The 13528-nt window shown below is 45.2% G+C and overlaps 2 protein-coding genes across 2 annotated transcripts in view; one reads left to right on the forward strand and one right to left on the reverse strand.

Moving 5' to 3' along the window:
* Positions 1-5135, reverse strand: LOC144720759 (uncharacterized). Its single transcript, XM_078597783.1, has 4 exons — positions 4430-5135; positions 1831-2222; positions 684-755; positions 1-467 (listed from the first exon to the last, which is right to left on the reverse strand). Exons 1-4 carry the CDS (start codon positions 5133-5135, stop codon positions 465-467), a joined length of 1173 nt encoding a protein of 390 aa, XP_078453909.1. The 3' UTR covers positions 1-464.
* Positions 5136-12754: 7619 nt separating this feature from the next.
* The window catches only part of NRAP (nebulin related anchoring protein), a 60857-nt gene continuing 60083 nt past the window's right edge, over positions 12755-13528 (forward strand). Inside the window, exon 1 of the mRNA XM_078597464.1 lies at positions 12755-13425. Within this exon, the coding sequence (XP_078453590.1) occupies positions 13357-13425 (69 nt within the window). The 5' untranslated portion in view covers positions 12755-13356. The remainder of the gene's footprint in view (positions 13426-13528) is intronic.

Raw genomic sequence — 13528 nt, forward strand, 5'->3', positions numbered from 1 at the left:
TGAATCCACCATATTTTATTACCAGTACTCAATAACATTCACCAATTAACAAAATCTGATAAACAAAAGCATTCAGATCATAGGAATCGACATTATTTAACGAAGTTTAATATCCGATTAAACTTCACTTTGCATATTCAAACCAATGCAATTTTCCCAAAGATCTCATCTGATTTGTGAAGGTCTGGGACTATTATGCACCACATCACACTATATACAATGCCAACGTTGCAAGAAAAATAAAAACACTATTTAAGGGGATTGTCTTCATATCCCAAAGAACCCAAACTATTGAAGTATAAATCAGTACCTGTTAACTAAATATGTATATATTTTTTTCATGTGTGCATACGCTGTAGCATTATTGATGTCCTTTCCTCGTACACCTGGATGATTGGATTGATGCTTGAATTGTTTCCATTGGCTGTTGTGTGCAAAGGTTGCACAGCACTCACAGGCTCCGATCACTGAAAGAGAAACGTGTGGTATTTTAATTTCTAAAACTGATACCACATTGCAAGAATAATGTACTGCAAAAGTAAAAAAAAAACAAGTCCTGTTTATGACTTTAAAATAACATGACGCTCTAGTCTGGTGCGCATGCACACACACAATACAATGACATACTATGGTTAGATGTTGAAGTCCCGACTCCGTTTGAGCGATGGCATGGCTTCACTCACGTTCTGATCCAGACGCTGATATTTGGTCCGCTGCCCAGTGGAGGGTTTTCTCCCAATGCAATTTGACATGATCTGTAAAACAAAAACATGTAATATCACAAACTTCATCATGACCCAGAGGCTCTTGTATTTGTTTGGGCCTACATGTTTATCCTATATGTCAACATATTCACCCCAAACAACACCAATATCTAGGCTGTGTGTCTCCACAGATGTCTGGATGTGTTTCAATCTTTCTTTCGGAAAACACCTTAAAACCATGGTTAGGTTATCTAGTGATTGAAAGATATAGACACATTTTTATTCAAATATATACGGATGGCATCACCAGAATGCTTGACTGCAACTTGGAGGTCTTATTTTCTCAAAGCTTAAATTGTCAGACAACCCAGCCCCATATCGACAAAGGGTTATCTGCTGTTTGGGTCACATGCTCATTTAAGTTACTATTAAAACAAATTGGGAAAAAATATTTATATCCACGTGACTTAGCTTTTAGGACACCAACTTGACTTTTTACGATTCATTTTATATATTGGCTTTCACGACCAATATTTAGTTTTCATGAATACAGTAGTTTAATGTTGGCTAGATCGTGTAGGTATAATGTATTGTTTCAACTATAACTCTCCACCATCCGAGAGAAACAATCAAATCAAGTTGTCATGTGGGCAAATATGCTAAATTATAGTTCTTTCTGCTAACCAGAATGTTGAAAAGCAAGCAAATCAATTGTCACGTGCACATTATACCGACACGATCTAACCCGAAATAAACGAATTATGAATCATATTTTACTGTTACTATCTACAGCCCATTTGTCAATCCATATCACAGGGCACTACCCTACACGACACCACGGTTTCACATCACCAACTTGACAAAAACAGTGGATTTTGGCAGAATGTTAACAAGTGTGCCATTGTGCTGTTCAACCTTCCAATGTTTTCGGGTTGCTGTTCAGCTTGACGTCTGGCGTGTCGCTACTCTAGGCGCTGGGGGCGGGGGGGGGTGAGTCTTCTGGAATTCAGTTCCTGAGGAAGTTTCCGGCATGGAGGCGCGAAATTTCAGATGTCGTGGCGAACGATAGACGTAACCCGAGGACGCATTTTTTTTGGACTACGACGGTGTGATCCGTTAGCCTCACCTTGCGCTTGTTGTGGTAGCCGATGTACAGCACGGCAACCAGGGCTGCAGCGACCACCAGGTACGTGATGAAGTGGCTGTCCTCCTCTTCATCGTCAGCCAAGATGTCGATTCGCGGTTTCACTTCCTGCAATGATTCGTCGGCATCTTGTTGGTTTGCGTCCTCGTCATCATCGTCTGCATCCTTTGGATTCTCGTCCTCGTCATCATTATCGTCACCCTGGTCAGTTGCCACGTTGTTGTAATCGTCATCTTCTGGCGCATTGGCTTCTTCTCCTTCTTGTGGTTCATCAATGCTGTTGTTGCCTTCTTCCACGATGGTGGTCGATGGAGAAGATGTAGAGGTTGCGACTGTAGTTGGCAGCTTACTGGCCGTCGTTGGCTCTGTTTTTCCTGAAAAGTGGTTAATAAAATACATCAAAGATGGTACTCTACAGCAGTTTAACAATGCACAAACACATGGTGTTTAGCTTGGCTCATTTTCCAATTAAAGCGCACATATGAAATACGCCTACACCGTTTGAAAAATACAATTGATCTATAAAATGTAGTAAAAAATGGACGGCCCTATTGTGAAATCCTCTCCTGCCCGAAGGCCTCCCCCTCCCACGTTGCACAGGTAATGGGGGTTGTTTTACCATATTTCACCACACCGTTTAGTGCGAGTTGTTGAAGTGGCGGAGAGTCCAAGACTAGTTCAGATTTCACTCGCCATTTATGGTATCTGAGGGCAGGAAACGAACTTAGGGGCTTTGTCTGGTTCTTTGCACAGCGTGCTGATAACTGCGTCAGCACGCCAGCAAGTACTCTCGCTAAACTAACCGAAAACACCCAAACCACCGTTATGGGACCTCCTTTGCCAGTACCAAAACATAATAGGTTATAATGTAGCAGCTCACCCCGAGCTCTCATTACTCTGATAGTGCATTGTCTTTGTGCTGTACGCCTTTTGGCGTCCTCTGGTCTAACACCTATTGAGACTAGGCTCTAAAGAAAGCGGTCTCTGGTGTGGACCAATTTGTTTCAAAGACAATGCATAGATTATCACAGTATGTTTTTTTGTTTGCATTCTGACCTCAAGTATTGTGGTTAATGCAGACATGATTCCTTGTAAAAGGTTTCAGTTTGGTGTTTTAACATCTTAACACCTGTTTTGTTGCAATACAAAGGGGAAAACCTATTCTCATACCAAGCCACCGTTTAAGTCCTAACTAACATGGGGAAACACACACACGTGTACAACAATACACGATTATTATGCATTTTTTTACCGAGCTTTGTGGTATAAATGTGGGGAAAAGTGTTGTGGATGTCAAGGTATGCGAGAGAAAACAGGCAGGTAAACTGTAAAATTAAGTACTGAGAAGCAGGGGGCAGACCAAATGAAAGCCCACTCCTCTACAGCTCGTCGTCTTTCCAGAAGTCAGCTCAAGTGGCACCTTGCCACACTCACCGCTGCCACGAAAGCGATGGTCAAACCCAGTGGGGGGGCCCAGCATATGACCCCAAAAGGCCCCGCTCAATGTGCCGCTTTCAAATACGGGCAACAAAACTGACACCTTTTTTACAAGTAGTCATGTTTGCATAGACCACAACACCTGCAGTCATAATGCAAACAAAAAACATAACTCTGATAATGTGCACTGTCCTTGAAGTTGATTGGTCCACACCCGAGACAGCTTTCCTTAGAGCCTAGTCTCACATGGGTTGGACCAGATGACGCCAAAAGGCACACAACTTAAAGACAATGCACCATCAGAGTATGAGAGTTCGGGGTAAGCATTTACAACCATTGGAACCTCATTTGCCAGCATTATGACTGCAGGTATTGTGGTCTATGCAAACATGACTCCTTGTAAAAAAGGTGTCAGTTTTGTTGCCAGATAGAAGGGTAAAAAAACAATTATCGTATTTTTTACTGGCAAACGAGGTTCCAATGGTGATGATAGATATTTTTTTTCCAAAAAAGCCAGCAAACACGTCGGCGTGTGTGTCCGTTACTCTCTACGGTGGCAATGTCATTGACGAGCACCATTGCAACGTCGTCTAAAACAGTGGTACCAAAATAAGCATTTACACCTCCCTCGCCACCAAAACGCAGTTTAACACGTAAGGCTTTCGCGACTAAAATTATATTTTTACGCGATTTAACCACACCGCCCCCCCCCCAAAATAAAATGATTTATCGCGAACTAAATGCATTGCTCACTTTTTTTTTAAACAAATACACAAAATTTTACGGCACGCTTTCGTCCACCGACGCTCCACATAAGGTGTGTGGGCCCCCTCGTCAAGCCGCTGTATTCGATTACATTCGATGGGATTCGATTCACGGCAAGCTCGGCTGTGAGTCGGTTCGTGTTAAGAACTAAAAGAAGATGCAATTAGGGTGAGCTGGGAAGATGCCGTGAGCTGTGACGATGATGAATAGGCGCAGAAATAGAAGCTACGTTAAAGACGGCCTCCTGAGCAAGCCGATCGAATGGACATCGGTGATACAAGAGCTCCGTCCGTAGCTCATCGGATCCCTCCGTTGTACATAAATATCCCGATTGTGACCCCATGCAGGCATGGTGACTTCTGGCTTTAGTTAAACTCACCTTCCACAGTCGATGGCTTCGTCGGCACGTTTGCAGTCGGAGATATTGGCTTGGCGGTCTTCTGGGTTGATGCCTGGGTGGGTGCCTCATCCCCGCCCTGGACGGCTGCCTCATCCTTGTCATGGGCGGCTGCCTCCTCACCCTTGCCCTGGGTGTCTACCTTCTCACCCTTGCCCTGGGTGGTTGCCTCACCCTTGCGCTGGGTGTCTGCCTCCTCACCCTTGCCCTGGGTGTCTACCTTCTCACCCTTGCCCTGGGTGGTTGCCTCACCCTTGCCCTGGGTGTCTGCCTCCTCACCCTTGCCCTGGGTGTCTACCTTCTCACCCTTGCCCTGGGTGGTTGCCTCACCCTTGCGCTGGGTGTCTGCCTCCTCACCCTTGCCCTGGGTGTCTACCTTCTCACCCTTGCCCTGGGTGGTTGCCTCACCCTTGCGCTGGGTGTCTGCCTCCTCACCCTTGCCCTGGGTGTCTACCTTCTCACCCTTGCCCTGGGTGGTTGCCTCACCCTTGTCCTGGGTGGTTGCCTCCTCACCCTTCTCCTTGGTGGTTGCCGTATCATTGACCTGGGTGGTTGCCAGAATCTTGGTCTGTTCGGATTTCACATCAACAGTCTCGGTGGTTGGTATCGAAAGAGCGAATGCAACGTCGCACAGCGCAGCGACCAGAGCGAGCGCGAGCGCCGCGTACACACAACGAGCCCTCCTCATGGCGGGCGGGGAGACGAGGGGTGTTGGTGAAAGCGACGTTCTAACGTGGAGACGAGAAGGCGGAGTGACCCCCGTAACGTGGCGTGAACTCGGTCCGTGTCGTCCTCTTGCCGTCCGTCTCGCACCGCCCCGGACACGCGGCGAGTCACATCCGCGTGACGCATCCACATTACCCACAGCGCATGCGCATAGTGGATTCGATTTCCCACATCTTACGCGCGTAGTGGATTAGATTCTCTACACCGCATACGCATAGTGGATTAGATTCCCCACACCGCATGCGCATAGTGGGTTAGATTCCCCACACCGCCTGCGCGTAGTGGATTAGATTCTCCACACCGCATGCGCATAGTGGATTAGATTCTCCACACCGCATGCGCATAGTGGATTAGATTCCCCACACCGCATGCGCATAGTGGATTAGATTCTCCACACCGCATGCGCATAGTGGATTAGATTCCCCACACCGCATGCGCATAGTGGATTAGATTCTCCACACCGCATGCGCATAGTGGATTAGATTCTCCACACCGCATGCGCATAGTGGATTAGATTCTCCACACCGCATGCGCATAGTGGGTTAGATTCCCCACACCGCCTGCGCGTAGTGGATTAGATTCTCCACACCGCATGCGCATAGTGGATTAGATTCTCCACACCGCATGCGCATAGTGGATTAGATTCTGCACACCGCATGCGCATAGTGGATTAGATTCTCCACACCGCATGCGCATAGTGGGTTAGATTCCCCACACCGCCTGCGCGTAGTGGATTAGATTCTCCACACCGCATGCGCATAGTGGATTAGATTCTCCACACCGCATGCGCATAGTGGATTAGATTCCCCACACCGCATGCGCATAGTGGATTAGATTCTCCACACCGCATGCGCATAGTGGATTAGATTCGCCACACCGCATGCGCATAGTGGATTAGATTCTCCACACCGCATGCGCATAGTGGATTAGATTCTCCACACCGCATGCGCATAGTGGGTTAGATTCTCCACACCGCATGCACATAGTGGATTAGACTCCCCCAACACCGCACGCGCGTTTGTACGAGCGTAGTAAACAATTGCTCTAACAAAATCGTCAACGACACTGTTGGCCTTAAAAATTGAAAACCAAGTATGCGCATAAACAAGGGGCGGGTTCGTACAAATGGCCCTTCTCCGTAAGGGCGTGAGGTTAGATTCCCCTACACCGCGGCGATTGTGCCTGGCACATCGATTAGACGTCACGGGAGGAGCGGTGGCTCAGTGGTTAGCGCACTGTGGGCTTTACGTGACAAAACACATTCCTGCGGAGGGAGCTGGTAGGAACGTTGGGTTGCTCGGTCAATGGCCAGGGTCAACGGCGGCGTGGTGTATTCCGCAAATATGCCCGACTGTGAGGGCGGGCACAAGCCGGCGTGAGGAGGTTAAACGTTGAGTTTTATAAGGGCACCACGGGGTGACCAGCCCCTCCCCTCCCCACCCAGCCCCACCCCTCCCACCCTCCCCACCCAGCCCCTCCCCACCCTCCCCTCCCCACCCTCCCCACCCCACCCTTCTCTCCCAGCCCCACCCAGCCCCTCCCTGCACGACGGACGGACGGACACAATAATCCCCTGTGGGCTGGTGGAACCAGTGGGTTCCTACCAGTAAAATAAATATTTTCTTTAATTTGGAGTGATATCTAAACTCCCCCCCCCCCCACAACCCACTCCCGCCCTCTTCGCCAAACCGAACTGACCAGGGTGGTGAAGTATGGTCAAACCATGCCCCCCAATGACTGACACGGAGTGGGGGGGGGGGGTGAGGCCTTCATCCAGCAGTGGATAACGCAGAGGCGTGACAGTATCGCATTGTCTGTTGGCATGCACGTCATTGGCCCACGTTTTCGATCTCGTTACATTTCTTAAGGTCCGCGCACACGGTTTTCGGAGATAACGGCAAATGAACGAGAGTTGATTCTACACTGGTTAATACTGCAGCAAGAGATGAACCGGACATTGTTAATTGAATAAAAAAAAAGGCCGAAGAGGGAATACGTTGAGCTTGTGATGAAGCTCGTTTTTTTCACAGATGTCCACAGCATGGGCGGGACAGCGAGTCACAACAACAATTGAGATGGTGGTGAAAGCAGAGGTCGATGTAGATAAGGGGCCGTCCATAAATGACGTCACGCGATTTTGGACGATTTTTTACCCCCCCACCCATCGTCACACGGCGTCACAAAAAGTCAGACCCCCCCCCCCCTCAAATATGACGTCACAAAGCTCTGCCCCCCCCCCAAATAAAACATGCTTCAAATCGCTTTAAACTATTGTCATCAGGTGTGAAATCTAATTTTCTTGCTGTGGATTTCACACCTGACGATGATTGCTTGTGTTGCAGTCGAAACGTCGTGAGAATTTTTATTGTTTTATATTTTTATTATTTATTATTTCCCTTCTACGTGAATTTACCGAAAGAATCAAAAATATGAATCCCTGCAGTCACGAAAGCTTTAAATCGAAAAGGTATGTATGTGTGAAGTTCACAAGTGTAAAATATCTTCTTGGTTCTTTCGGCAAAGTCACATAGAATGTAAATAATAAAATAAAAAAAACATGTTTTATTTAATGATTATTTTTTTATTTCATTATTTCCATTCTACGTGACTTCACCGAAAGAACCAAGAAGATGAATCCCTGCAGTCACGAAAGCTTTAAATCGAAAAGTGTAAAATAACATTTGAAAATGATAATGTCTGAAAGTTATTACCGGAATTGCCCAAAATAAAGGAATGACTAACAGCATATGGGGGACTGGATGAGAGGAACAGCGCGGGCTACCGCGTGTGCCGTGTGGATGTGGTGGCACACACCTCTTGGAACCATTTTTATTTTCCTGCCTCTGGGTAGAGGTGCCTCCTGTCCTGGTTTTTGTAATAAGGTAGGGCACTGATAATTGTTTTTTTACCCTTTTATCTGGCAACAAAACTGACACCTTTTATACAAGGAGTCGTGTTTGCATAGACCACAATACCTGCAGTCATAATGCAAACAAAAAACACAACTCTGATAATGTATGCACTGTCCTTGAAGGTCCACACCCGAGACAGCTTTCCTTAGAGCCTAGTCTCACATGGTGTTGGACCAGATGACGCCTTTTGGCGTCATCTGGTCCAACACCAACACCATGTGAGACTACATTATCAGAGTTGTGTTTTTTGTTTGCATTATGACTGCAAGTATTGTGGTCTATGCAAACATGACTCCTTGTAAAAAAAGGTGTCAGTTTTGTTGCCAGATAAAAGGGTAAAAAACCAATTATATTTTTTACTGGCAAATGAGGTTCCAATTGTGTAAGGTAGGGCACTGATAAGGGGTTGACAGGTATGAGGTTATACCACGGCAATCTAATCTCAATTCACTCAATGCAACGCGCAATAAAAAGTTTATTAAATTTTCTGTAATCTGCGTGTAAATGTTGCACGTGATGGTTGCTCAATGCCAGTTGTACGACTGTGTTGATACGTGAGATTAGATGCGCGGTAACCACCAGGCTTGTTTGTGTTTGGAGGGGTTTCTGTTTGAGGGTAAAGTCCATTAACAAACACATTGTTTAAAGAGTAATAAACAATTAGAATGGATCCGGTTTGCTTAGCGAATGATATTCATGCGTTGGGTAAACATCTGTTTCAGGTAAATGACCTTAATAATAGGCCAGGTAAGCCAACTGAGAAAAAGAACACTGAACAGGAAAGGTCAACTCAGTTCAATTGGAAATGGAATTTTGTTCAAAGCACGGAGTCGTGTAGTTTTCTTGTTCTGTGCAGGCAGAATTGTATGAAAGTAATGGAAACATTCGGAATAAACCTCAAACTGTACCATAGCACGTGACGATAACAAATATCAGGGATTGATTCTAGATTTGAAGCTTTCGTGACTGCAAGGAATCATCTTCTTAGGTTTTTTCGGTAAAGTCACGTAGAAAGTAAAATAAAATAAAAACAAAAATCACGACGTTTCGGAGGCAACACAAGTCTCCGTCATCAGGTGGGACCGTCACAGCCAGATTAGCTGTCCCACCTGATGACGGAGACTTGCGTTGCCTCCGAAACGTCGTGATTTTTGTTTTTATTTTATTTTACTTTCTACGTGACTTTACCGAAAAAACCTAAGAAGATCAGGGATTGAATCTGTGTTGAGTGGTCGCAGTTAGGCACCCAGATTAAACTTTCCGGAAGGGGTCAGATTGAAGTGATTAATTTTGGGAAACTATTCATTGCATATACAATACATGATTTCAATTATATCATGTGAAATGTATCGAAAATGTGATGTACTAAAGCATTTCAATTACTTTATATACAATTTCAACATTTGTAAAACCAAAAATCTGAAAAATGGTCTATGCGGCAGTTGACCCCCCACCAACTCTATGAAACTGCTGTGGGTGGTCATGAATAGGGATGACTATTATTTCACAGGTACGCTCAGTTTAACGTGAAGAAAACACACACACAAAACCAGTTCCACACATATCACATTTTAGACTCATCTCTGCAAACAAAACAAGTCTGTACAGTACTCACACTTGACCTTACAGATCAGTGTGCCTTGGCACTAAACTATCTGCGTGGACCGTACGTCACCAAACCAGAATATTCTAGAATATTCATGGGGCTGGGTGAGCTCAAAAGTATGTGCCCTTTTCTGTGACTTAAGTTTCACAGCTGCTGAAAACGTGGATTGTCTTTCATGTAGAGCTTTGGACCTGTTTCTTAAACCTGTAATTATTGAAGTGTTTGTTTCTTAAACCAGTGTGTTTATGGCACGACACTGACCACCCTTATTCATCACAACGAACCCGTTTAAAATGTATGTGTGGGGGATGCGTATGAACCATATCCCACTATGTGACAGTAACGATATACAACTAACTGCATTACGCAATGCTTGTGTGTGGCAGCTCGTTTAAGTCTGTGGTCTTGTGGGTTGGCAGTTGGTGGCAATGGAACTTGTGGCTTCCTGTGGCTCTCTGTGCCCGAAAGTCAAGCAAATCATTATCAAACATTTGTTTGCTTTGCTTTGTTTGATTGATTCAGTGCACAGCCACAGCTACTTTAGAAAATCGCGTTTTGTAGAAAATCCCATGAGTAGGTAAAGACGGGGTCACTCGTCCGATTGTCGATTAAATCAAATAAAAATGAAAATCGACTACATTTTCTTTAGTCGATTACTCAAGCTCCCTCTAGTGGAAGCCCTTATGCAAAGTAGTGGAGTTAGCAAGACATTGCAGGGCTTCGCTGTTACCTACTCGGGCCCCCTATAAAATATGCATCAGGGGTCGTTGAGTGACATAGAGAATTCACCGCGTCCATTGTCAGACGAGTTCACTTTACCAACAGGTTTAATGTGAATTCCCATTGAAAGTTTTGGAATTTCCATGGAATTATTCTACCATGACATTTCCATGTGAAGACTTCCATGGTCATTCCATGCCATCTCCCTTTGCCCTCTTCTCCCCTTAATTTAATCACACCTCACAAAAGATAACATGCACCCTGATCGATGATAAGGTTTGAGTGATAGGCTTCCTTAATACGTGTTTTTAAATAGCATCATTCATGCAGACTGCATCTCACAACACTGGGCACTCGAGGGAAAGTATGTAGCTTATGAGGATGAGCAGGCATATGTGTAAAGGGAAAACCACTAAGCACTTAGAGAATAAGTGTTTGCAGTGATTTTAGTTTACTATCCGGGAGAAAATAGAGAAGAGCTGAGAATGTGCAGATGATATTTTAATTTGTTTTGTAGACTTCAATCGAGCCTTTGATTCTTGTCACCTAAAGAAAACAATATTTAAAAATTATAAAAAAATTATAAGTTAACAAAAAGTAACCTCAACAATGAGATTGAATGAAGAAAGTAACAAAATACAATATGATATTATTTTGTTCGATTTAAAGCTTTCGTGACTGCAGGGATTCATCTTCTTGGTTCTTTCAGTAAAGTCACGTAGAATGGAAATAATAAAAATAAAACATAATAAAATAATTCTGTGAGAATAATTCTGTGAGAATTATTTTATTATGTTTTATTTTTATTATTTCCATTCTACAATATGAGAATCATTAAAATAATGTCTAGAAAGTACTGTACATGAAGGAGGCTTACAGCGAGGCTCAGAATAAAAGTCAACAAACGAAGAGTCACAGACAAGAGGTTCGCTAGACAATTGAGAACATCTGCCGGAGTGACACAACTGTAATACACACCAGAGTGTGCCGACCCACGTCATTGATTGACGGTGGACGACTTAACATGATAATTATGCAGACATGAGCAGGTTTGAGCGTTTTTGGAAAACTGAACTTAAAAATGAAAATCAACATACCAATGTACCTAAATAACTACGTTTGCAACGATATCACCTGCGATGACATCGGAGCAGAAACAAAACATGAACCAATACAATTTAACAAAAAATGAAAAGTGTGTAGGCAAGCGTTGGGAAACATAGATTTGGAATTACACATGGATACAAGAAGAGGGACAAGGATTAGAGAACACATGTATATAGACAAAGATAAAAATATCCCGTATAGCCTTAACAGACTGTTGGGGCAAGTGCTGTCAGCGAACACCTATGAAGGCCGACACGGCACACGAGGGGATCGGTGGTCAGCACCACGCCCGGCCGCCTTTGTCTCTGCAGTGACGATGTTTACATATCGCACCAGGTACTCATTTGAGGCTGAGTAGACCTAGGGGAAACCCAGGACCTATTCAGTTTACCGTGACTGGTGTTGTCCGTGAGCGGGAATCGGGTCACCGGGTTCGGAGCGCAGCGCGCTTATCCGTTCCACGATCACACCCCAGTCTGCCAAGGCTATACGGGAGATCTTTGTCTTAAGTCAACAGAGACACCATATTGCCAGTTATGAGAAGTGAGTGGGCCTGGGCAGGAGATGTCACTGGAAGTGACGATGTCCGGTAGTTGAGACCAGAGGTCGCAACCGGGTACCCGATACCCGTACCCTACCCGATACCCGGCTACCCGTACCCGGCCGGGTACGGGTACCCGTTTGCGACCCTGGTGCGGCCGGGTACGGGTACGGGTAGACCGTGAGTCACTGGTGAGTAACCGTTTGTCACTCATTTCCCAACGTCTTGTCTCTTCTCACAATTCAAGTTCCTAGACTCAACCCATCCGCGCCTGCAACATGGCTTCATCCCAGAGGTCGCAATCAGGTACCCGATACCCGTACCCTACCCGTACCCGGCCGGGTACGGGTAGGGTACGGGTACGGCCGGGTACGGGTACGGGTACCCGTTTACGACCCTAGTACGGCCGGGTACGGGTACGGGTAAGGAATCAAACCCGTTTGCGACCTCTGGTTGAGACTCACGACAGAGTGACAGCAAAAGGAGGGAACGCGTTTGAGGGTTACGTCCACCGCGGAGATGGAGCGATGAGATCAGCCCATAAGCAGCAGCTGAGATGGATTCTTTCTTCACAGCACCATGAACGATGGCGAAAGCTGTCGAAGACTTTCATCCAGCAGTGGGTAGATCCTGGCTGATGAAAATAATGATTATATGATGAATGTTGTAGTTAATAATACAGAACTGAATATAGATTTGTAACTCATCGGTGTTGATGGAAGGACATGTACCATTTTGCAGTTGTTTGGAAAAACTTCTTGAATGAGATATTAGCAGCCATCTGCATGCTATAATTACAAAGTGTGTTTGAACACACGTTTCAATTTAATATAGCAGCAAGAGCGCATGATTGGATTGAAATAGACCAAATCTGTTCAGCTTCCCAAAAAAAGACCATGCCAACTACGGAGAAAAGTTTCACACACCATATTCGGTCAGAATCAACATAATGCACACTTGCTTAAAATACGCGACTGATTATTGTTCACAGAATGCTTAGGAAATTGACAACAACAAAAAAAACGACTGTACATTGAGATAGGTTGCAGCAATATTTAATTTCTGACCTCTGACGGCAACTTGGTATTATTGGGCAGTGCACATTCCCGGCTGGGCTAAGATTAGCCGGGCGACATGATGCCCTGAAAATAGCCACCGACAAGCAGAGGCAGCGAGAGAGAAAACGGGCAGTTGGGAAGCGAGCGTGAGTAGTAGATTGGATCTGAGCGTGTGCGTTGAGTGTGGAAGAGATAGCGGTGAGTTTTGAGTGTTTCGTACTCTTGCCTGAGATTTCAAGATGAACAAGCCGTGTGCACGATGCCAGCACCCAGTTTACCCACTGGAAAAACTTGACTGCCTGGGCCAGGTAAGATTTTCTTTTCTATTCTTTTAAAAAAATAAGACAAACGGCTGATGTTATATCTCAAGTTATGTGGGATAAGTCGCACTAACTATTAGTGCCTCCGATT

The sequence above is a fragment of the Lampetra planeri genome, chromosome 9 (genome assembly GCF_965212315.1).
Source record: "Lampetra planeri chromosome 9, kcLamPlan1.2.h2, whole genome shotgun sequence".
NCBI classification, from domain to species: Eukaryota; Metazoa; Chordata; class Hyperoartia; order Petromyzontiformes; family Petromyzontidae; genus Lampetra; species Lampetra planeri.